Below are 26506 nucleotides of genomic sequence, written 5' to 3' on the forward strand. Positions count from 1 at the left end.
CAGTGCGGGGGTCACACTGAAAAGAGAGAGTGAGAGTACATGTGACTCGATAAGGCTGAGAAACTGGGAAGACGCCTGTTCCACAATACCTGTCAAATCTGGGAAAACAAAATTTTCTCTCCATGTTGATTTTAGGCTAGAAAGTTTGGATTTGTCATGGTTGTGTGTGTGTGTGTGTGTGTGTGTGTGTGTGTGTGTGTGTGTGTGTGTGTGTGTGTGTGTGTGTGTGTGTGTGTGTGTGTGTCACCCTCAATCTAGCCCACCTACACGACTTAAACCCACTAAACCTTAACAGCGGAGGTAAACTCCGACCAAAACAGCGCTGATAAAACAGATTTAAAACTGAAAACACACATTTTATTATTTTATTTCTCTTATTTTCATAGTTCACTGTGACATACACTGTGATATACACTGTGATACTCCTGGTTGTATTGTTATCTATCATTCATACAAACAAACAAAAAACCACATCAGTAAAAGAGGGAGAGTAAAAAAGTTTAGGTGGTGGGTGTTGACACATGCCTGATCTGATAGGTGATGGGTGTTGACATATGTCTGATCTGATAGGTGATGGGTGTTGACACATGTCTGATCTGATAGGTGGTGGGTGTTGACACATGTCTGATCTGATAGGTGGTGGGTGTTGACACATGTCTGATCTGTTAGGTGATGGGTGTTGACACAGGTCTGATCTGATAGGTGGTGGGTGTTGACACATGTCTGATCTGTTAGGTGATGGGTGTTGACACATGTCTGATCTGATAGGTGGTGGGTGTTGACACATGTCTGATCTGATAGGTGATGGGTGTTGACACATGTCTGATCTGATAGGTGGTGGGTGTTGACACATGTCTGATCTGATAGGTGGTGGGTGTTGACACATGTCTGATCTGTTAGGTGATGGGTGTTGACACATGTCTGATCTGATAGGTGGTGGGTGTTGACACATGTCTGATCTGTTAGGTGATGGGTGTTGACACAGGTCTGATCTGATAGGTGGTGGGTGTTGACACATGTCTGATCTGATAGGTGATGGGTGTTGACACATGTCTGATCTGATAGGTGATGGGTGTTGACACATGTCTGATCTGATAGGTGATGGGTGTTGACACATGTCTGATCTGATAGGTGATGGGTGTTGACACATGTCTGATCTGATAGGTGGTGGGTGTTGACACATGTCTGATCTGATAGGTGATGGGTGTTGACACATGTCTGATCTGATAGGTGGTGGGTGTTGACACATGTCTGATCTGTTAGGTGATGGGTGTTGACACAGGTCTGATCTGTTAGGTGATGGGTGTTGACACATGTCTGATCTGATAGGTGATGGGTGTTGACACATGTCTGATCTGATAGGTGGTGGGTGTTGACACATGTCTGATCTGTTAGGTGATGGGTGTTGACACAGGTCTGATCTGATAGGTGGTGGGTGTTGACACACCCTCTCCCTGTCCTCTCGTCCTTCTGGTTGGACTGAAGTCTATTCTTTTCGTGACCTTCCAGAAGCGTCATGCAGGTGCATGCGATTCTGCTCAGGTTGAGTTCACCCAAGGACATTCATTCATTCATTCATTCATTCATTCATTCATTATTCTGCTAAATCACACATGTAAACACAACACCCCCAACACTTCCCCCTCCTGCTCAACCTCTTGCTGTAGTTGTAAACTCTTAAGTGTGTGTGTGTGTGTGTGTGTGTGTGCGTGTGTGGAGTTACATCACTTCCTCCTGATTTCACCAGGCAGTGGGAGTGAGTATTGCAGTGAGTCACATAGAATCCCCTAACCAGCACACAGCTAAATACCAATTAAGCATGTCCCCCCTTCCTCTCCCTCTCCGTCTCTCCCTCTCCATCTCTCCCTCTTTCTCTCTCTCTCTCTCTGTCTCTCTCTCTCTCTCTCTCTCTCTCTCTCTCTCTCTCTCTCTCTCTCTCTCTCTCTCTCTCTCTCTCTCTCTCTCTCTCTCTCTCTTTCTGTGTCTCCTTTGGCAGACTAATAGGTCTGTAGTGACTACCTGCACATTGACATCCCCCTGGTAAGCTAAACAGTGCAGACAGTAGGGGGTGCTAATGATGCTTTCAACCCCACTGGGAACCTGCATATTGATGTCCACCACAGGCCCCTTAGCTCTTACCACACACACCCCACACACCACTATACACCCCACACACCACTATATACCCCACACACCACTATACACCTCACTATACACACCACTATATACACCACACACCCTTACACACCCCACACACCATTATACATCCCACACACCACTGTACACCCCACACCTTTACACACCATTATACACCTCACTATACACACCACTATATACACACCACACACCCTTACACACCCCACACACCTCTATACACCCCACACACCTCTATACACCCCACACACCACTATACACACCACTATATACACCACACCCTTACACACCCCACACACCACTATACATCCCACACACCACTATACACCTCACTATACACACCACTATATACACCACACACCCTTACACACCCCACACACCACTATACACACCACACACCACTATACACCCCACACACCTTTATACACCCCACACACCACTATACACCTCACTATACACACCACTATATACACCACACACCCTTACACACCCCACACACCACTATACACACCACACACCACTATACACCCCACACACCACTATACACCCCACTATACACACCACTATATACACCACACACCCTTACACACCCAACACACCACTATACATCCCACACACCACTGTACACCCCACACCTTTACACACCATTATACACCTCACTATACACACCATTATATACACACCACACACCCTTACACACCCTTACACACCCCACACACAACTATACACCCCACTATACACACCACACAGGCTTTACACACCCCCCACACACCACTATACACCCCACACACCAATATACACCTCACTATACACACCACTATATACACCACACACCTTTACACACCCCACACACCACTATACACACTACACACCCCACTATTCACACCACTCTACACACTATACACACCACACACCCGTACACACCTCACACACCACTATACACACCTCACACCACACACACCACTATATACACCACACACCCTTAAACACCCCACACACCCCACTATACACACCACTCTACACACCATACAAACCTCACACACCACTATACACCCCACTATACACACCCTTACACACCCTTACACTCCCCACACACACCACTATATACACCACACACACCACTATATATACCACATATCCTTACACATCCCACACACACCACTATACACTACACACCCCTACACACCAGGGCCCCTATACCTCGTACATGACACACTCCACACATACCACACACTCTGCACACACCCCACACACATACCATATATTGCACACACCACACACACTCCATACACACTGCACAATGCCCAAACACTTTGCACCATACCCTACACACTACACAGAGCACATACACCCTCCACACACAATGCACTCCACACACCCCAGACACCGAGCCCTAAACTACCTGCAGTCTCCAAATCCCAGTACAGTATTTACACTACAGTGATGGTTGTGTTGTATTTCTACAGTCTGTATATATTCTACTTTGTAATATAATGAATTAGAGGTGTAGGTTATAATTGTAGTTGAAACTTGCTGATCTGTTTCTATCTCTGCTGGTCGCAGTGTCCTGTGATGTGAGCAATAACTCTCGGGGTATTGGGGGATAGAGACAGCTGGATACATGGGAGAAATGAAAGGACTAGTTACTAATGAAGAGCAGACTGTAGTGAGCAGGGTGAGCCCTGGGTGGAGGACAAACCAGCCTGCCATTACTGCAGACACACACACACACACACACACACACACACACACACACAGACGCATGCATGCACGCACATGCACACACACACACACACACACATGCACACACACACACACACACACACACACACATACACACACATACACACAACTCTGATGCAGTCATGACAGTGTTCTGAAAAGACTAGTGTCACTGTCACTGGCACAGGTGAGTGGTGGGGGTTAATAATACAGCAAAGCCAGTGTAACGGGTATAGTATAAAACATATAGTATAATGGGCATAGTATAGTATAATGGGTATAGTATAAAACGCATAGTATAATGGGTATAGTATAGTATAATGGGTATAGTATAAAACATAGAATATAATGGGTATAGTATAGTATAATGGGTATAGTATAAAACATATAGTATAATGGGTATAGTATAGTATAATGAGTATAGTATAAAACATATAGTATAATGGGTATAGTATAGTATAATGGGTATAGTATAAAACATATAGTATAAGGGTATAGTATAGTATAATGGGTATAATATAAAACATAGAATATAATGGGTATAGTATAGTATAATGGGTATAGTATAAAACATATAGTATAATGGGTATAGTATAGTATAATGGGTATAGTATAAAACATATAGTATAATGGGTATAGTATAGTATAATGGGTATAGTATAAAACAGAATATAATGGGTATAGTATAGTATAATGGGTATAGTATAAAACATAGAATATAATGGGTATAGTATAGTATAATGGGTATAGTATAAAACAGTATAATGGGTATAGTATAGTATAATGGGTATAGTATAAAACATAGAATATAGTGGGTATAGTATAGTATAATGGTATAGTATAAAACATAGAATATAATGGGTATAGTATAGTATAATGGGTATAGTATAGTATAATGGGTATAGTATAAAACAGAATATAATGGGTATAGTATAGTATAATGGGTATAGTATAAAACATATAGTATAATGGGTATAGTATAGTATAATGGGTATAGTATAAAACATATAGTATAATGGGTATAGTATAGTATAATGGGTATAGTATAAAACATATAGTATAATGGGTATACATTTACATTTACGGCATTTAGCAGACGCTCTTATCCAGAGCGACTTACAAAATTGCTTTGTCATTTACTCATAGAATATATCCAAGAACAGTATAGTAGGTTAGAATTAAACATACCAATGAACTAGAATACTGTAGAATACAGGGATGAATGCTGATACCTAGAAGTGCAAAATTCATAAGGTCTATCTTAAACAATGATAAGTGCTATAAACAATAAGTGCTAGAGTTTATTAAACAACATACAAGTTCAAGTTCGGTTTATTCGTCACATACATAGTCATACACAGTATAACTCGCAGTGAAATGGTGGAGAGTGCTCTGTCCAAACTGAGGAAAAGAAAACAGGGGTGCATAGAGAAAAATATATATATACAGATAAATATATATATTCTATGTATGTACAAAATATATTAACAATGTATGTACAATATATGTATATTATGATTATATACACAATGTACAATGTATATGTTTGGGTATATATGTACACAGGTGTACAGATATACAGTCATGTTACATGGTGGTGGTGGTCCCCACAGTTTATCAGTTTCCCTGATTCAGGGCCCGAATGGCCTGTGGGAAGAAGCTCCTCTTCAGCCTCTCTGTCTTGGTCTTCAGGGACCGGAAGCGCCTCCCTGACCTCAACAGAGAGAAGAGTCTATTGTTGGGATGGGTGGGGTCCTTCACAATTTTCCTGGCCTTGGTCTGGCACCGCTTGTAGTAGATGGTCTGCAGGTCATGAAGTTCCGTGTAAGTGATGCGCTCTGCTGAACGCACTACCCTTTGGAGTGCTTGTCTGTCCTGCTTGGTGCTATTCCCAAACCAGACTGTGATGTTCCCCGTGAGGATGCTCTCGATAGTGCAGGTGTAGAAGTTCCGCAGTACTTTGGAGGGCAGTCTGAAGTCTCTTAGGCGTCTGAGGTGGTAAAGACGCTGAGGAGCCTTCTTTGCCAGGGAGTTTGTATGGCGGGACCAGGACAGGTCCTGCGAGATGTGAACTCCAAGGTACCTGAAACTATCTACTCTCTCCACCGTGGTTCCACTGATCCTCACAGGTTGGTAGTGCCGCTCCTGCTTCTTGCTGCAATCCACGATCAGCTCCTTTGTTTTACTGACGTTTAGGAGGAGATTATTTTCCTGGCACCAGTTTTCCAGGTGTTTAATCTCCTCCAGGTAGGCCCTCTCGTCGTTGTCCGAGATCAGACCCACGACAATGGTGTCATCAGCAAACTTGACAATGATGGTGGAGCTGGCTGTGCAGTCGTAAGTGTACAGTGAGTAGAGCAGGGGGCTTAGAACCCAACCCTGAGGAGCTCCAGTGCTGAGGGTGAGGGTGGATGAGGCGCAGTTGCCCACCCGTACTGATTGTGGTCTGTCTGTTAGGAAGTTGGAGATCCAGTCGCACAGGGATGTATGCAGTCCTAGATCCTCCAACTTAGTAGTGAGTAGGGAGGGGATGATAGTGTTAAATGCTGAACTGTAGTCGACAAATAGCATTTTAACATAATTTCCCCTCCCTTCGTCCAGGTGAGTCAGTGTAGTGTGGAGCAGATGTGCAATTGCACAATACCCTACAATAAGTACTAATTTAGTCAGTCAATAAGGGAGCAGTGTAAGTTGTCCTTTAAATATTCTTCAAATAGATGGGTCTTCAGTCTGCGTTTGAAGACTGCAAGGGACTCTGCTGTCCAGACAGCAAGTAGGAGTTCATTCCACCATCTTGGACACAGGACAGAAAATAGTCATCCAAGTTGCTTGTTGTCCATGAGACCTAAAGCAAGGTATTTCAAGCCGAGCCATACTTGGGGCTCAAAGTACTCAAGATATAGATAGACCACTGACCTCATGTATGAAGGGGCTGGTCCATTTTTGGCTTTGTAGGCAAGCATCAAGGTTTTAAATCTGATGCGTGCAGCTACAGGGAGCCAATGAAGGAAGCACAGCAGTGGAGTAACGTGTGAACTTCGGAAGACCAGCAAGTAGCGAGTTGCAGTAGTCTAACTTTGAGATCACAAGAGACTGCACAAGCACCTGGGTAGCTTCCTGCGAAAGAAAGGGTCGAATCCTTCATATGTTACAAAGGAGGAATCTGCAAGACCGGGTTAGATTAGAAACATGAATTGAGAACGACAACTGGTTGTCAAAAGCTACAGGCAGCTTCGGATGGTGATACCAGGGAGTATCAGGTATAGTATAAAACATACAGTATAATGGGTATAATATAGCATAAAACATACAGTATAACAGGTATAGTATAGTATAAAACAGTATAATGGGTATAGTATAATATAAAACAGTATAATGGGTGTAGTATAGTACAAAACAGTATAATGGGTACAATATAAAAGATATAATGGGTATAGTTTAAGGGTTATAGTATTGTTTAGTATAGTTTAAAACATATAAGGGGTATGGTACAGTATGAGTGTGAGGCTAACAGAATTGGGTGAGGGATGTTGGAGACCTCGTAGTTAAGCACCTAATCCTGTCAGCACTCATCCTGTCAGCACTCATCCTGTCAGTACTCAGTCCTGTCAGTACTCAATCCTGTCAGTACTCATCCTGTCAGTACTTAATCCTGTCAGTACTTAATCTTGTCAGTACTCATCCTGTCAGCACTCATCCTGTCAGTACTCATCCTGTCAGTACTCAATCCTGTCAGCACTCATCCTGTCAGTACTCAATCCTGTCAGTACTCAGTCCTGTCAGTACTTATTCCTGTCAGAACTCATCCTGTCAGCACTCATCCTGTCAGTACTCAATCCTGTCAGCACTCATCCTGTCAGTACTCTATCCTGTCAGCACTCATCCTGTCAGCACTCATCCTGTCAGTACTCAGTCCTGTCAGTACTCAGTCCTGTCAGCACTCATCCTGTCAGTACCCCTTCTGTCTCTCAACCCTCATACTCAGCCTTCCCAGTCTGCAGAGTGTCAGTTAAAGATCATGTGTGAGGGCACCTGTCACCATCTAAACTGACGTCATACATCAAAAATAAAATGTGAAAATCGTAATGGATTTAATATTTTTTTATCTTAAAAGTTTCACAGCTTTCTGTGTTTTGATCCATATCCATAGTGGTTGAAAATGTCTCCTTTTCAGTCTTTTCACTACAGTCTAATCCTTTTCTAATCCAGTCTAGTGCGTTTTCTTATGGAGGAAGGTGGTTGCTATGCCAACCAAAACAATGAGTGTGTCCCAGCTCCTGCTGTTAGCTGTGAATCTCATCTGATGTCATCGTCCTTCTAACGCCTTTTGTCAAGAGATATTTTTTACACTTCGTGACAGAATATTGAAAGCTATGTTAAATAATGTTTCCGGCAATGTTTGCTGCAGTCCTTGATGTGGATCTCTCTGTGTCTCTCTCTCACTTTCTCTGTACTAGAAATCAAAGTCCAATGAAATCTTGCAAACCAAGCTGGTTTGCTGTATGTGGTTTCTGAATCGCTAAATCAGTGTTTGCTGGATTTTGCTCTTGGTCAGCATGTGTATGACTGTTCGGTAGGTCCAGGACTTGACATACAGAGCTAGCATGTCCAGGACTAGCATTCCCAGTGCTCTCTGTCCTCCCTACCTGCCAAAGCAGGTCTGCCACTTAAAATCTCACCTTGGCTAATTAGATCATGTTGTTTTTAAAAAGCAGATTATCTATTTTCGTGCCTTGCAGTACATGTTGGATTACACCTTCATCTGCGCTGTGATTGCTGGATACAGATTAGCTTCCATGAGAGTCATCCGAGAAGGGATAGTGGAGAGAGCTCCTTTGAGTATCCAGAAAGATCTCCAGAGATCTGAACAGAGAGATAAACACCAGCTAGGAGGCATAACACAGAGAGAGGGAGGGAGAGTAAACTGGATGGTTTTCAAACAATCCGAAGCCAAAGACTTGGTCCAGGCAGCAGTTCGGAATGTTGTGTGCAGTCTAGGATTTGGAATATAATGGGTACATAGTTTACCTTTGCTCCCTATAACTGGTCCCCTATACTCATATTCCCCTTTAACTGTGTTCCCCTATAACTGTCTTCCCATATACCTGTATTCCCCTATACTCGTGTTCCCTTATACTTGTACATACTTGTATACCCATGTTTTCCTATACTTGTGTTCCCCTACACCTGTGCTTCTATACCTGTACATCCCCTATACCTGCATTTACCATATACCTATGTTTACCTTACACCTGTGCTTCTTCTATATCTGTCTTCCCCTATACCTGTGTTCTCCATATCCCTGTGTTCCCCTATACCTGTGTTCCCCTATAGCTGTGTTCCCCTATACCTGTGTTCTCTCTATACGTGTTCCCTTATACCTGTGTTCTCTCTATACCTGTATTCCTCCATACCTGTGTTCTCACTATACGTGTTCCCCTATACCTGTGTTCTCTCTATACCTGTATTCCTCCATACCTGTATTCTCCCTATACCTGTGTTCCCCTATACCAGTGCTTCCTGTGTGCCTGTCTTTTGTCTTCTTTGACTAAGCATTGTGTGTTAAATATACACTATGTATGATGATTCATTCCCAAGCACTGACTTCACCATAACGCATGAATCCCTGACTCAGGAATGTGTTACACCAGCTCCCCCTGTCAAATCACCCAATTTTCTCCTTCAGAAATGGGCAGAAAAGTCATATTTATGGGTGTAATCTTGTTGCGGTGCAGGAGGACGAGTGTGTGTCCTGTGGTGGTAATCCCATTCCTGGATGTCCCACCGCCGGGCTGATAAATGATCTTCACGGCCACATTATTGTAGCACTCCACAATATTATATAGGGGAAGGAGATTACTGTGGGGAGATGATTTCACCAAAGCACATGTGAGAGGAAGATATGATATCATATTAACGTATAATATGTGATAACATATTTAACCTGGACCACTGTGTCTTTCCTCCTGGGTGCCTAGGTTGGTTTTTGCATAGTAATGATAATGATAACCAGGCTCAAATAAATATCATTTTGCATGTTGGTTTTGCATGTTGGTTTTACTCTACAAAGCCAACAGTGATTTGTTTCCATTATGAGGAAGCAGGCGGAGTGCAGATCTCCAGGGCGATCAGAGCTTTCAGGTGTTGTGCTGGCTTTCCCTTCGTTAAAGGGAAAATAATCACAACAAATCAGGTTTGAGCCTGCTGTGATGCCCTTGAGCTGAGCGAGGAGATGGAGTTGAAGAAACAGTTGAGCAGCTGTAGCTCTTTTGTGAGGTTCCCGCATGCTCAGAAGAGGCACATGGCACTGCTGATCAAATCAATGTTTTATTTGTGTGTGTGTGGGTGTATGTGAATGAATTCTTTCAACATGTCAAACTGAATTCTCTGAATGTGGTCCCATTCGCTTTCTGCTGTCTGGAGGTCTGTGCAGTACAGAGTTCGGTCGTGTTAACTGGACAGTTACGGAGCTCCCTTTAAAGAGGGCTGCATCTCCACACGCCTGCTATCGACCCGTCCTGGGCGAGCCATGCCTCGCGTCTTAATGGAAGGCGTGTTGTCAATAGCCATTCACCAGCCTTCACCGCGGCTTCTAATGAGTCTCTGTCTCTCTCTCAAAAAAAGAAAGAACAAAAGAAAGAAAAACACAGGAGCTGGTGCACGCGGCTTCTAGCAAGGTGCAAGCTCGCTCTGCACGAAGACCATTAGCATTATTAATGTAGGGTTGGGGTGGCGCCCCTCAGTGTCGCTGACTCGGCAGTGTGTGAGTAATAACAGATGGACTATGGGCAGCGCAGGCACTGTGGGCTTCTGAGGGGCCTCAGCAAACATGGCTCATAATAAGAACAGAGGAGAGCGTACATTAAGACCCACCCAATCAGCAGGAATACGCGGAAATACACGCATACACAGACACCACAGGCACGCTTAATAATGATGCTATTTGGAGAGACCAACAGTGAGTGAGAGGTAGGTATCTCCCAGTTAAAACGTCGGTATCTCCCAGTTGTCTTTCCAGCCCTCACCCTTCATACCCAGCTGTCTCCATCATGTTGTTGAGGAGGACAGTAAAGGTCAGTGGATCTCTGGATTATTAGCACAGCCAGTGTCTGGGTACAGCCAGAGGGGACAGGAATCCAGGGCTGTGTGGTACATATCACCCAGTCAGAGCAAAGGTGCTTCATCATTAAAGCACAGGTGTCCTCTATATTTACCTAACTGCTGCTCTGATGTTGCAAATGAAATGGAAAGTTCTTGACCTAGTAGGCAGCTATGAGCATAAGGAACGTACTGGGAGAAGGAATGGGTCTTTCTGTACTGGGAGTCGGAACGGGTCATTCTGTACTGAGAGACCGAATGGGTCATTCTGTACTGGGAGACAGAATGGGTCATTCTGTACTGTCATTCTGTACTTGACTAATTAGTAGTCTGTCAGTGGTATTCCTATTGCGAAAGTCAGAATCGGTTTCTTTCAGTTTCTCCTGCAAATTTTAATTTTCAGTTTCTGTAATATGCTATGTCTTTGACATATGTGTGATATCTGTTTCACATCTCTGGGGAATATCTGTATGCTTTTCTTTTCCTCTCTTTCACCCACTCATCCTGACATTGCTTCTGATCCCTCCATCAGCTCGTCATGCAGGGAACAGAAGCGAAAGGGATTCAGAAACAGCTTCAGGATGAGGCGTTAAAGACGTGACCATCATGCAGTTCTGTGGTGTCAGCAACTGCTAGATGGGCAATAGTAATAGACACCCAGTAATCCCTGCTGTGGGAACAGGATAACCTACCCTGGCCAAAAGCAGGACATGGCTTTGATCTACTCATGCCGGCCTTTCCCTTACACTCCATACATGTGGCCTCCATTCTAAATGTCATTCCCTTCTGTTCCACACTGTTCCTCTGCTCTGCAGGTGACTACGTCGTTCTGACAGTCTTCTTTGACCTGAGTCGGAGGATGGGATACTTCACCATCCAGACGTACATCCCCTGCACCCTGATCGTCGTGCTCTCATGGGTCTCCTTCTGGATCAACAAAGATGCTGTGCCCGCTCGCACGTCCCTGGGTACTTATATCAACAACTACAATGACTTAGTGACACACGGGCAGGCGAGAAAAGAGATCTGTTCCCCATCTGAGCCTGCTGTCCCTCGGCTGAGGCGTTACCTTTCATTTCCATAATGGTGCAGCCTCGCCCAAGCGGAGACAAACACCGCGCTGGAATTCATTAGTGAAGGTTGTCTCTAATTAAGCTCTTCCTCCTGGTCCCGTGCACAGCCCCACCCCCACGAATCACAGGCCAGATGAGCTCTCTGCACCCAGTCAGGCTGGATGAAGCTTGGTTTTTGTCTTGTGCATATCTGATAAGTTATTCATTATACAGCCATGTGTGCGTTCAGCGCTGTAACCCAGGCGTCTGGCTTGCCTGAGCCACACAAGGAGAATTTGAGGGATTTGAGGATGTTCTGACTCCGCTCTGGTCCCACTGAGACAGGGTCTGCTGAGGATGCATCTTTGCACCTGACCTTCTGCAGCGTGCTTTCTCACTTATGGTCTTTACTCTGATTTAACACTGGGTCTTTGCAAAACTACTTCACGCTAGCATGGTTAACAGTGGAGATTCTTTATGTTTATTTATAAGGGTAGATTTTCTAAGCATAAGATTGGTACAAGCCTAGAGGCTGGAGTACACCCCCCACGCACACCCCCACCTCCCTCAAGTGTGTGTGATTTTTCCTTTGTAGCTCTGGGTGTGACCCATTGGAGCAGATGGCCCACAGTCATTCCACCATGGCTCATTAGAATGCTCGCTGTTATCTTGCCTGTGGTGCTAATCAAAGTGGTGGGAGTGTTCGATTAGACACGAGCTGCAGTGGAACATGCTAACTCTGCAGCCCTGCGCTAATATTTGCTGTGGTAATGACTGACATGTTTGGTAGATGGAAGCACAGAACGGTTCTTTACGCTGGTTAGGTTAGCATGCTAACCTAAATATAAGTGATGGTGAGCTGTTCTTATTAGCACACGGTCATCCGGGCTAGCCTCTCCTACTACTACTAATATGAGTATTACTACTACTACTATTAATACTACTACTATAGCCTCTCCTACTACTACTAATATGAGTACTACTACTACTACTACTATAGCCTCTCCTACTACTACTACTACTACTACTACTAATACTACTACTTCTAATGCTGCTAATACTACTACTTATATAGCCTCTACTACTACTAGTACTACTACTACTAATACTGCTAATACTACTAGTACAAATACTACTACTACTACTACTACTACCACTACTATTATAGCCTCTACTACTAATACCACTACTAATACTACTATTATAGTCTATACTACTAATACTACTATTATAGCCTCTACTACTACTACTACTACTGCTACGATTACTACTATATCTACTACTACTACTACTACTACTACTACTACTACTGCTAATACTACTACAACTACTACTATAGCCTCTACTACTACTACTTCTATTACTATAGCCTCTACTACTACTACTACTACTACTTTTATAGCCTCTGCTACTACTAGTACTACTACTAATACTACTTATACTACTACTACTAATACTAATGCTACTATAGCCTCTAGTACTGTTCTTTAGTGTTTAAAGTGTAACTTTGCCTTGCACACTAAGACACTGTTTTTGCTCTGGTTCTTAACCTAAGGTGGCTTCTCTCCATTGTGCAGGAATCACAACTGTCCTAACTATGACCACGCTAAGTACCATAGCTCGGAAGTCCCTGCCAAAGGTGTCCTACGTCACGGCTATGGATCTGTTTGTGTCCGTCTGCTTCATCTTCGTCTTCGCCGCTCTGATCGAGTACGGAACGCTGCATTACTTCGTGAGCAATCGGAAGCCCAGCAAAAACAAAGACAAGAAGAAGAAGAACCCAGTGAGTGGCCTTCTAACACCCGCACACGCATCACGGCACTCCGCAGAAAACGTGCAGTACACGGAACCTCTGCTTCTGTGCCTCGTTGGCAGGGAGACAGCCAACAGCTTGTGCTGCAGGTGTGAGGTATTGATTCACGCTACAGGTGTAGTGTATTGACTACAAAGGCACTGAAGGTCTGGGGGCTAAAGATGTGTTTGGGTAATTTTTTTTAATACACACCGAGAGAGGGAGCAACATAGTTCCCAGCCCTTTGATCCAGTTACACTGCAAGGAGCGTCCTGTGTTCAGTGGGTGTCACTGTGGAACAGTGGAGGAGAGAAGAACTGTTCCTTATCCCTGCATTTATCCTCTCTAGTAAGCCCACAACACAAAGTGCTGGAATGGCACCCATATGGCACCTTTCAGTCTGAAGGAGATCATTCTGCCTTTAAACAGACAAATGGGCTCCATGAACCTCTGATTTGATTTGTGTGTATAAGTGTCAGGCAGAGGAATGATTTTTAGGTTTTTCCAAGTTTGGCTTAGAAAGGTCTCTAGGATAGCAGATAGGGTTAGAGTTACAGTTAGGGTTCTCCACATAGTTTGGCAAGGGACTTCTTCTTTAGAGTCTTTCTGTAAAGTTTTTAAGATGTTGATACTGTTGTGTCCAGTTTTATTGTCATTTGCGTCAGACATCGTTTGCGTGAAAAAGAGGACCAGATTCATATTTCAGCTATTGATATTTTATGTAGAATTTGACATAATGATGTACAATCTTGCTTACACTGTAATTTAAGTCTTCCAATAGACCATTTAAATCATAATGAAAATATACTGTAATCCACTGGTTAGATGTGCCCATATCCTGATTTGGGTTGTTCACATTAAACTAAATATGTGCATCTGTTGCCTCTAAGACAGTTATTTTTTTTCTGACTAGTCATTTATGTAAATTATGCTCATTTGGTTAATTATGATTGATAGATAATTGTGGCCAGTTAGAATCAGCTCATTTGTGTAATGTTGTCCATCCCTTCCAGTAACTCTTCATTCGTTCACAGCATTGCTGTGTCTTATTCAATGTTTGTGAGAGGTTCACTCTGAAACGCGAGCGTTTCCGCATGACTTTTGCTGCTACATTAGCTCTGGCCTGAGCCAGAATTAGTGAATCTCCTGCACTCTGGTTTGGCAAGACTGTTGTGCCTGTGCAGCATTCCAACCGTTTGTAATAAGTTTCTATTAGGTAATCACGTAATGCAGTGGTTTGTTTAGACCATAGTTCAGCTTGAGCTTCACATCACAGTTCGTGCTCAGCATAAACCCTGCGCAGAAGCGTTGGTAACGGTGGCTTTTCCAGCTAACACTGACAACCTCAGGCCTGGCCGGTAAAGCATTTACTACCCACAGAAGAGGTACATATTCATTTAATTTCATTAATATTAAACTGATAAGTTGGTGGTCTTGATTTCTCAGCTCACGTGCCTTCCCCCTGCGTCTATGTCGTGGTCGTTACAGTGTGGGAGTGATTGCTCTATTTATTAGACGTTGTTCTTTTCTCACTTTCGGGTTTCAATTTGTCCTGGTTGACATCACTTTGCATTTTTTTACATTTGTTGTTCTTGTTGTGGTTGTTGTTCTTGTTGTGAATTTGTTTCCCTTTTCTTTCTCTGTTTATTATTTTTTTATTTCATGTTGTTTCTCAGCTCCTCCGGCTCTTTTCATCCAAGGTACTTTGCTTGCATGGGAGTTGAACCCCTCTGCATGTGCCTGTGTCGTGCCTGCGCTTTGACGCAGCCCTGCCCTGCTGTGTCGTACCTGCACTGACGCAGCCCTGCCCTGCTGTGTCATGCCTGCGCTGACACAGCCCTGCCCTGCTGTGTTGTGCCTGCGCTGACACAGCCCTGCCCTGCTGTGTTGTGCCTGCGCTGACACAGCCCTGCCCTGCTGTGTCGTGCCTGTGCTGTGACACAGCCCTGCCCTGCTGTGTCGTGCCTGCGCTGTGACACAGCCCTGCCCTGCTGTGTCGTGCCTGCGCTGTGACACAGCCCTGCCCTGCTGTGTTGTGCCTGCGCTGATACAGCCCTGCCCTGCTGTGTCGTGCCCGCGCTGTGACACAGCCCTGCCCTGCTGTGTCGTGCCTGCGCTGTGACACAGCCCTGCCCTGCTGTGTCGTGCCTGCGCTGTGAGACAGCCCTGCCCTGCTGTGTCGTGCCTGCGCTGTGACACAGCCCTGCCCTGCTGTGTCGTGCCTGCGCTGTGACACAGCCCTGCCCTGCTGTGTCGTGCCTGTGCTCTACCCTGCTCCCAGATGTCACACTCCCCTGCAACACCCTTAGCATTACCCCGCCACTAACAGGCGCTGCGTCTCATGCTGGACCAACAATGACACACAGAGACACACACTCTCACATACCTACACACACACACAAACACACACACACACATTTCAGACTGTCCTTACATGAGCTTTAAAACCTAAACACACGCGCGTTACACTGCTGACTATCCTTGAATCTTGTCACATGCACGTTGCAATGCTGGCTAACGTTTGATTCTCGACACACGCACGTTGCACTGCTGGCTAAACTAGGGTTTACGTCTTCAATGTTCTAGTAATTTAATAGTGGCGGTTTCCTTCTCTCCCTGCCTACTGACCTTCCTGTGTGTGTGTGTGTGTGTGTGTGTGTGTGTGTGTGTGTGTGTGTGTGTGTCTGTGTGTGTGTGTGTGTGTGTGAGGGGGGAATCACCCAATTCTTCTTAAACAGTTGACATTGCTTTAATTGTCTGAAAGAGACAACCCTTAAGAACCCCCTTAAAGCCCAATAGCGTTAGCTTTACAATAACACAGAGCTACACTCTCAGGTCTGATTACCCAGCACTGAGAGCCAAAGCCAGCGGAAAGAACTGATAAATATGTCAAATGAATGGAAATGTGAACTTGAAATGTGTAAAATTCACTGATCTCTAATAAATAAACTGATATCTGATGCAATAAAATGTCTAGACATGGCCATATTGCCTTCGGGAGGACTGCATACTATGCTGCCTCTCCATGCCAGTCAACCTTCTGTGACGTGGCAGGACGTTCTGGTACTTTATTGGTGTTGTTCATATATTGTGGATGTGCTTATTCATTTTTCGCTTATTTACAAATTTGAGATCTAGCACCTGCTTAGCTGCTGTCTAGCATCTGTAACTGTCACTTTTAAAATGGTTTAATTAAATTCCAACTGATCTATTGCTAATTTGGCTAATCAGACAGGTAATACTGACATCATTAGTTTGTGCTCAAACCACAATTACACTGAAAGCTTGACCAGGCTTAGTTAGCTAAAGTTAGCTTAGCTAACGTGGAGGGGGACAAAATGAATAACTTTATAAATATTTTTATTTTAAGGTAATATACATTTGTATTCAAGCTAACATTATTGATCACATGTTAAAATAAAAACCCAATCTTTCTTTGGTGTGTTTCCATCAAGGAGTCATTCAGATCTATGCATTAAAATGCTGTAATTACATTGTCTGGTGGATAAAGTAGTTTTTAATACATTGCATAATATATTGGATAATATATTGTTGAGGATTTTTGAGATGGAACTATTACTCACACATTTTATTATTATTTATGGCATTACTACCAGTCCACTTCTTTATTATAGATCAGTGGTGAAATCTGAAATGCTGATTTTAAAGGTCAAAATATGATTTGTTTACACTCTTTTTGCTCTCAGAATCAATCTCTGCGTTTAGAAAGAAATTGAGGTTGGACTTTAAAAGTTTAAAATTTACAGTGAACAAAAAGCAGGAAAAAACAGGAAATGGAAAGTGGAGACAGGCGCAGGCGTCAATCTGAGGGTCGTCTGCTTCCAGACAGGCAAAGCTGTTTGTGGGTAATGGAGACGGACAGATGCTCAGCTCTCCTGGCCTGCCTGTGCATGTCAGGAGCAAGGAGTCATGTGACCCTGCTGGCACCAGGGGTGAGGAGTCACGTGACCCAACCAGCACCAGGGGTGAGGAGTCACGTGATCCTGCCGGCACCAAGGGCAAGGAGTCACGTGACCCAACAAGCACCAGGGGCGAGGAGTCACGTGACCCTTCCGACAACAGGGATGAAGAGTCACGTGACCCCGCTGGCAACGGGGGAGGAGTCACATGACCCTGCTGGCACCAGGGGTGGTGAGGAGTCACGTGACCCTGCTGGCACCAGGGGCGAGGAGTCACGTGACACTGCCGGCACCAGGTGCGATGCTGGGCTGCATTGGCGCGCTTTGTTTTACAAAGGGACTACAAGAGCCCATAATGCTCTAGTGCTGGGCAAAATACACATGACACATGACGTCTCCCATTCTTAAAGGTAAAGGTAATAACACTTATTCAGTTGTTGATGAACTGTTTGTTAATCTGCAGAATCAGTCAGCAACCTTGAGTACATTATCCACAGACTGCTTAGGCAACTGGGGAAATGGGGTTATTGGGGATTTGCAGGAATTACTGTCCAGGGTGAAAATCTTCCCTGGTTTGACAGTCGGTGCTGTGCAGAGTCAGACCTGACGCTGACTGAAGGCTACAGTTCATTAGTCTGGTAAGAAGGCATCAGTTCTCATGGAGGCCTCCTGCACACAGATTAAAGGGAGCCAGAGACTCATTTAAATGTCAGTGGAGTCGATGGCCTACAGTCAGAATGGGTAAATAGACTCACATCTTAAAGCACTGAGTCCTCAGTAAGAGAGATTTAACTGAGGAGCTCTAATGCCAGTGTATTTTCAGACTTACTGAGCAAACCACTGTTTTGTCTTCATACGAAACTGTAACACAAGATCAGAGTGAGGTGAGAAGACGCCACGCACGCAGAGTCCGTCAGGAGCAGATCTACGTAAATAAGACCTGTGATGTCCAATCATTTTCAACTTTGTTTACATGTCTAATGACAGTTGACGGATTTTCACGGTCGTATTGACACTCTCATAACCACGTCCACCTTTTCAAAACACTGAACACATTCACCATATCCGTAGACTATGTGAACTAAAGTGTCGCCACCAGTCAGTCTGTATTGCTACAGCAAATTCCACAGACACATTGAGCACATTGGAAGGACCGCTGATCACAGTGGATGAAAATATGTCACATTTTGACATATTAGACTGTATTAGAATTACCGTATTACAGGACTGTATTAGAATTACCATATTACTGGACTGTATTAGAATTACCGTATTACAGGACTGTATTAGAATTACCATATTACTGGACTGTATTAGAATTACCGTATTACAGGACTGTATTAGAATTACCATATTACGGGACTGTATTAGAATTACCGTATTACAGGACTGTATTAGAATTACCATATTACTGGACTGTATTAGAATTACCATATTACTGGACTGTATTAGAATTACCGTATTACAGGACTGTATTAGAATTACCATATTACGGGACTGTATTAGAATTACCATATTACTGGACTGTATTAGAATTACCATATTACAGGACTGTATTAGAATTACCATATTATGGGACTGTATTAGAATTACCGTATTACAGGACTGTATTAGAATTACCATATTACTGGACTGTATTAGAATTACCGTATTACAGGACTGTATTAGAATTACCATATTACTGGACTGTATTAGAATTACCATATTACGGGACTGTATTAGAATTACCGTATTACGGGACTGTATTAGAATTACCGTATTACAGGACTGTATTAGAATTACCATATTACTGGACTGTATTAGAATTACCGTATTACAGGACTGTATTAGAATTACCATATTACAGGACTGTATTAGAATTACCATATTACGGGACTGTATTAGAATGACCATATTACAGGACTGTATTAGAATTACCGTATTACTGGACTGTATTTGTTACTGATTGCATTTATTTTTCATTATTTTTCTGAACTACAGTGAATTGTACTGTGGGAGCAAACAGCAGATCCAGTGAACCTGAAGAATACAGTGAACCTGAAGAATACTTTTCTTGATCAAATATGGTTTTACTGTATACAGTAAATATTGCTATTCTGGGTTTGCAGTGCAGTAAAACATCTGTTCATTTACAGTTCACTCAGTCATGACATCTACTGTGAGCTGTACACTAACAGATCACACAGATCTTTAGCTGCCTAGGAACAGCAAACAGGAAAGACAAACACATAGTGTGTGTGTGTGTGTGTGTGTGTGTGTGTGTGTGTGTGTGTGTGTGTGTGTGTGTGTGTAATGGTACAAGCTGTTTGTGTTTTGAAGTTGATTGTACTTGCTGATTGTGATTGACAAAGCAGTCTTATGGGAGCTTATGTTAGAATTGTGTTATAGCTGTATTATAGTTATGTTATAGCTGTTATAGTTAAATTATAGTTATGTGAGAGTTGGGTTATAGTTGTGTTATAGTTGTGTTATAGTTATGTTATATTTGTGTTATAATTGTGTATTAGTTGTGTTATATTTATGTTATAGTTGTGTTATATTTGTTATATTGTAGTAGTGTTATGGTTGTTATATTTGTTATAGTTGTGTTATAGTTATAGTTATGTTGTAGTTGTGTTATATTTGTTATGTTGTAGTTGTGTTATAGTTATGTTTATGTTATAATTGTGTTATAGTTATATTGTATTTGTGTTATAGTTATGTTATAGTTGTTATAGTTGTGTTATAGTTATATTATAGTTTTGTTGTAGTTAAGTTATAGTTAGAGTTTGGTTATAGTTGTTTTATAGTTGTGCTATATTTGTGTTATGTGCATTTTGCAATAAATTGTAACAAGTGCTGAGGTATGATTCAAACTGTTTGAAGAGTTTTGCGGATGTGGACGTAGTACTGAGACAAGTGTGAAACGAGTATAAAAACTCTAATGAAATTAAAGGAAAAGCTCAGAATTTGTCCAACGCTATTGCATTCTGAATGACAGCTTAGCACGTGGTTTTATGATTTAGCCATAAATTAATTAATTTGCATCTCATTTGACTCAGGTTTAAGTAGTGCCTTTACCCCAGTTATACACAGATGAGGCCAATATTCTTAGTCATATATGATGTGTGCTAACAGAACCACTACCTAGAACAGGTGCAAATTACCTTTGGGAAATGGGAGGGGTAGTTGGTTCCCTGGTTTGTGTGTGTATATTGGTGTGTGTGTGTCCGTGTGTGTCCGTGTGTGTGTGTGTGTCCGTGTGTGTGTGTGTGTGTGTGTGAGTCTGTGTGTGTGTACGCGTGTGTGTGAGTCTGTGTGTTTGTGTGTGCGTGCGTGTGTGTGTGTGTGTGTGTGTGTGCGTGTGTGTGTGTGTATGTGTGCGTGTGTGTGTGTGTGTGTGCGCGTGTGTGTGTGTGTGAGTCTGTGTGTTTGTATGTATGTGTGTGCGTGTGTGTTTGTATGTGTGTGTGTGCGTGTGTGTGTGAGTCTGTGTTTGTATGTGTGCATGTGTGTGTGTGTGTGTGTGCGTGTGTGTGTCTGTGTGTGTGCGTGTGTGTGCGCGTGTGTGTGTCTGTGTGTGTGTGTGTGTGTGTGTGCGCGTGTGTGTGTCTGTGTGTGTGTGCGTGTGTGTGTCTGTGTGTGTGTGTTTGTGCGCGTGTGTGTGTCTGTGTGTGTGTGTCTACGGGGCACCCCACTGATCTGCTCTCCTCTCCTAAAGCAGACACCGACCGTGGACATCCGGCCGCGCTCAGCCACTGCCATCCAGATGAACAACGCCACACACTTGCAGGAGCGCGACGAGGAGTACGGCTATGAGTGTCTGGACGGCAAAGACTGCACCAGCTTCTTTTGCTGCTTTGAGGACTGTCGCTCAGGCGCCTGGCGTCGTGGCCGCCTGCACATCCGCATCGCTAAGATCGACTCCTACGCACGCATCTTCTTCCCGACTGCCTTCGGTCTCTTCAACCTGGTCTACTGGGTGTCATATCTGTACCTGTGAGATGCCTGGGAATGCCTCGCCCTCCCGGGAATGCCTCGCTCGCCCTTGTCGTCCGCGTTCTGTAGTCCAGCACCATTTCAATTCAGAAGATCTGATCCACTGAGAGAGCAGAAGTTGTACTTTTTTTGGTATCATTCTCTTCTTCTGAATTTCTGAATTTTTTTTTTTCTAATGAATGTGTGTTGTGTACAAAGCAAAACTTGTAGCAAAATAAGTTGAAGAAACAAAAGAAAGGACCTGAAGTTTCTAGCACATCGAGGGTTCTCTGCTATGTTCTGTTGGTAAGAGTTTGGGGCCATGTTCTCGATGACATGGCCTGATGGGAGTAAGGGGGGCGGGTAGCACCGCACAGAGCTATGAAAACAACTTTGGACAAGCACATCCAAACAAGTACATGTTGTTATTTACAAACCAGTCACCATTTTTAAAGGCTCTGTAAGTGGTGTCTGAGTTTACATTGTTTATTAGTTAACAAACCTGTCCTGATGTCACTGTCATTTTAAAGCTACACAAAAAGTCAGCTGTGACACTTTAAGTATTTGAGGTTTTAGAGTACGTGTTAACCCTCTTCTGTTGTCACAGCTGGTCAAATCTATGGTCGTCTGTACAGAGACTGTAAATACTTTAATACTGTACACTGTAGTATTTAAATATAATGCATGCACCTTTTCAGGCCAAAAATGAACAAATATTTAAAAGTCTTCTGTTGATGGTTATGGGTAAAGTACAAACAACAACCACAAGTTAAATGCTGTTTTTAAAAATGAAAAGAACAAACAGAAAACTATTTATTCTTTGTCTCGAGAACTAAGCTTTCACCAGTGACTCAGTTAACAGTATTCACAAGAACTGCTGTTCCATAAAAGCATACATATTTGAACAAACTTATCAAGACGTTTTTTTTCCAGCTCTTGACTGATGTCAACATTTCTCCATTTCTGTTGTTGTATATAGGCTACGCTTCCTGGTCTAAAATATTCTGCACTTTGGTATCTGAAGTGAATTTTGAGTGTATATGCATTATTTCCTTTACCACAACACAGTCTTTTTCCCTTTTTCTCTGTTTGAGACATTTGTCCCACAGCACAAATGTGAGGATGTGAGGATAAATTGATTCTGTGTGGGACATTTCAGCTCAGTGTAGTTTGCCGTGGAGGACATTAGTAGCATGACGTAGAGGATGCGGAGGCGGGTGTGGCTACACATCCACTACATCTAAACCTCTGTACATTTCCCCAAAAGGCTGCAGGTTATTTCTTTAGTTCATCATTTATATGAATATCAGTTTTGCACTAAATTGTTATTTTGTTGATTATTACCAGTCCAGGTAACATGTGGAATATCAGCCTGGTTGTAAAAAAAAGAAAAACTTGCAATATACCTGTCACTTCAATAGAGGCTGTTATCCAGGACACACCTCACACCTGTCACTTCAATAGAGGCTGTTATCCAGGACACACCTCACACCTGTCACTTCAATAGAGGCTGTTATCCAGGACACACCTCACACCTGTCACTTCAATAGAGGCTGTTATCCAGGACACACCTCACACCTGTCACTTCAATAGAGGCTGTTATCCAGGACACACCTCACACCTGTCACTTCAATAGAGGCTGTTATCCAGGACACACCTCACACCTGTCACTTCAATAGAGGCTGTTATCCAGGACACACCTCACACCTGTCACTTCAATAGAGGCTGTTATCCAGGACACACCTCACACCTGTCACTTCAATAGAGGCTGTTATCCAGGACACACCTCACACCTGTCACTTCAATAGAGGCTGTTATCCAGGACACACCTCACACCTGTCACTTCAATAGAGGCTGTTATCCAGGACACACCTCACACCTGTCACTTCAATAGAGGCTGTTATCCAGGACACACCTCACACCTGTCACTTCAATAGAGGCTGTTATCCAGGACACACCTCACACCTGTCTCTTCAGATCGAGGCTATTATCCAGGACACACCTCACACCTGTCACTTCAATAGAGGCTGTGATCCAGGACACACCTCACACCTGTCACTTCAATAGAGGCTGTTATCCAGGACACACCTCACACCTGTCACTTCAATAGAGGCTGTTATCCAGGACACACCTCACACCTGTCTCTTCAGATCGAGGCTATTATCCAGGACACACCTCACACCTGTCACTTCAATAGAGGCTGTGATCCAGGACACACCTCACACCTGTCTCTTCAGATCGAGGCTATTATCCAGGACACACCTCACACCTGTCTCTTCAGATCGAGGCTATTATCCAGGACACACCTCACACATGTCCCTTCAGATAGAGGCTATTATCCTTGAAACACCTCATACCTGCATCAGTGTGTGTTTAACTGCTGTATCAGTAACATGCATCAGTGTGTGTTTAACTGCTGTATCAGTAACATGCATCAGTGTGTGTTTAACTGCTGTATCTGACCTTTGGCAAGTGCCAGCGTGTGTGTGCTGATGTGTAAACGCGGCAAGTGTATTTACCACTGTGCAGAACATCCAGTTCCAACATCACACACACCAACTACACCACTATCACTTAGCTGCAAAAAAATACACTCCTCACATTCCCCTCTCCCTGTGACCTCATCACCTGATATCAGGCTTCTGATGTTGGATCAGTAACTCACATGGGGGTATTTTCACAGGGAAGGTTTTCAACCCATTAAAAAGTTCTTAGCATTTTGGGGAGATGGTGGATTTGGTGTGTGTTTGCGTGTGTGTAGACACTGTAGAACAGGGAGGCGCTTTGCTCTTCTGAATGTCTTACGTGTTGGAGTATCCCAACCCTGTCCAGTTTGCTCAGTGCTTCAGTCGTCTGTTTGCTTTGACAGACATTTCTAGATGATCCCTTTGACATTCACAGTTCATCTTTAAAACACAGGCTGCAACAGAATTGGCGAAATTTGCACTGAGTTGTTTTGCTTTATTTTTTCCTTTGAAAGGCAGTGGGACTGATGTGAGTTGTCTGATTATAATTCCCCCTTCCTGTTAGTAGAGCTGTGCTTCTGTCTGATTATAATTCAGATTAAATCGATGCTGCATGCATCAGATGGGGCACGTCCACTCTCTGTAAATATTGGTTTCACAGTGTGTGGATGACCACATTTAAGTGCCAGGATATACAGTATCTTAATGAACAACTACTTCATACCATTTTGTGTCATGGAGCTACTATATGTACTGATGTATTTATTCATTGTTTGTTTATTTATTTATTTTTAAGATTGTAGAAAATATGTATATGCTCTCAGGTTTCATGGAAACCAGTTTGAATCATTGAATACTTTGTGTGGTTATGACAGTGTTCTGTTTGTATTCAGCCATTCCACCTTAATTTGATGTAGATACCAAAATGATTTATAAGTTATAATAGACGATGTACAAAGGGCAGACAGGGTCATGACCCAAGACAGATGCCCAGTGCCACTGGGAGCACCACGTCTGTTACATGGGACACATACATCATGGCACACAAAGTTCAGACCTGAGAACCCTGAAGAAAGGGAACTTCTGGATATATCAGATTATTAAATATATTGATCAGTCAAGGAATTGACCAGTGATTAATGATGGCTAATATAGCCAGTAGCATGGTTTAGGTTAAAAATAAACCATGGCATTAACTTTAATTCAGTGTTCGTCATTCCTGCAATAACAATGTAGAAATGACTCTTACAGCCCCTAGGGTGATCTGAGGTTTCATTTGGACATCTTCACGATGGGCAGGTTTAGTGGTTGTTCGATATGTTGTTAGCAGCAAATTATTTATGATTTGATTGGGGACGGTGATCTGTCACAAAACTGGTTATATGAGGGACTCTGGTTATATGAAGGAACAAACTTCACATCTGCTAGCTCTGATAGCTGATCTCTGACAGCTCTGTGGGATGCTGAGGTCCAGGTCAACGTTGAGGTTAATGTTGTCTTTTTTTTTGTATCGCTGTGAACACATATGTGCATCACTTAAACAATCACCTGTTTCATACTCCTCAACACAGGCACTGAGACCTGAGCTGCGCACGCAGGAAATAAAACCACACACTCCAGACCTGCATGTGCAGCAGGGCGTCTGTTTAGGGCGCGAGGACTACACGGCCGCTCAAACAGCTGGAGTGGAAATGCTCTGGACACCGACCCCTCGTCCACCTGCCCTCGCCTTGACTGTACAAACAGGTCCAACCCAAGTTATGAAAAAAGAAATCAAGACCAAGTGTTTTTTATTTTGGAAAATAACAGACGTTGTGAAGAAAAAAATGTAAATAATATATATTGTTATATATATTGTTTTATTGTCAAACTGGGAAGACATTATTTACCATTTATGACAGTATCTGACAGGCTCTAAAACAAACAATTCAATTGATTTGTTAGTTGTTTGCCATCTCTCTCTATATCCATATATTTATTGAGTAGTGTACAGGACAAACACCGATGGTTTGTTGTTAGGGTCTGCATTATATACTTGGATGTACTGATAATCACTTTCTGAAGGGAAAGGAACAGAGGTGTGAAATTTTTTTCAATAAAAAGAATGAACTTACTATGTGTCCAAATTCCATAAATATCTTACATCAGATCAGTTTGAGCAGACTAACCCACAACACACCAGTCCCCTTACACACCTAGACATGTCCCTGTAAACCTCTGAATTTTCAGAGCCATTTCACTTTTATTTATTTCTTCATTTCTTTTGCTTTGTTAACTATGACTCATCTTAAGTGAATGCTTTAATTTTCCACTATATTTGAGTACATTTGTTTCAGTTTTGGCTGA

The 26506-nt window shown here is 43.1% G+C and overlaps 1 protein-coding gene across 5 annotated transcripts in view; it reads left to right on the forward strand.

Annotated features, from left to right (window-relative positions):
- The window catches only part of gabrg2 (gamma-aminobutyric acid type A receptor subunit gamma2), a 45222-nt gene extending 18949 nt beyond the window's left edge, over nucleotides 1–26273 (forward strand). Inside the window, exons 7-10 of one of the 5 annotated variants that reach the window (XM_035527299.1) lie at nucleotides 11790–11942; nucleotides 13604–13809; nucleotides 15495–15518; nucleotides 21439–26273. In XM_035527299.1, coding sequence (XP_035383192.1) covers nucleotides 11790–11942; nucleotides 13604–13809; nucleotides 15495–15518; nucleotides 21439–21720 — 665 coding nt within the window. In that variant the 3' untranslated portion in view covers nucleotides 21721–26273. Of the gene's footprint in view, nucleotides 1–11789; nucleotides 11943–13603; nucleotides 13810–15494; nucleotides 15519–16527; nucleotides 17765–21438 lie in introns of those variants that run through there. The other 4 variants (XM_035527300.1, XM_035527302.1, XM_035527303.1 and 1 more) reach the window with 4 other exon arrangements.
- Nucleotides 26274–26506: the final 233 nt, after the last annotated feature.

This window comes from Electrophorus electricus, chromosome 6 (genome assembly GCF_013358815.1).
Source record: "Electrophorus electricus isolate fEleEle1 chromosome 6, fEleEle1.pri, whole genome shotgun sequence".
NCBI lineage: Eukaryota > Metazoa > Chordata > Actinopteri > Gymnotiformes > Gymnotidae > Electrophorus > Electrophorus electricus.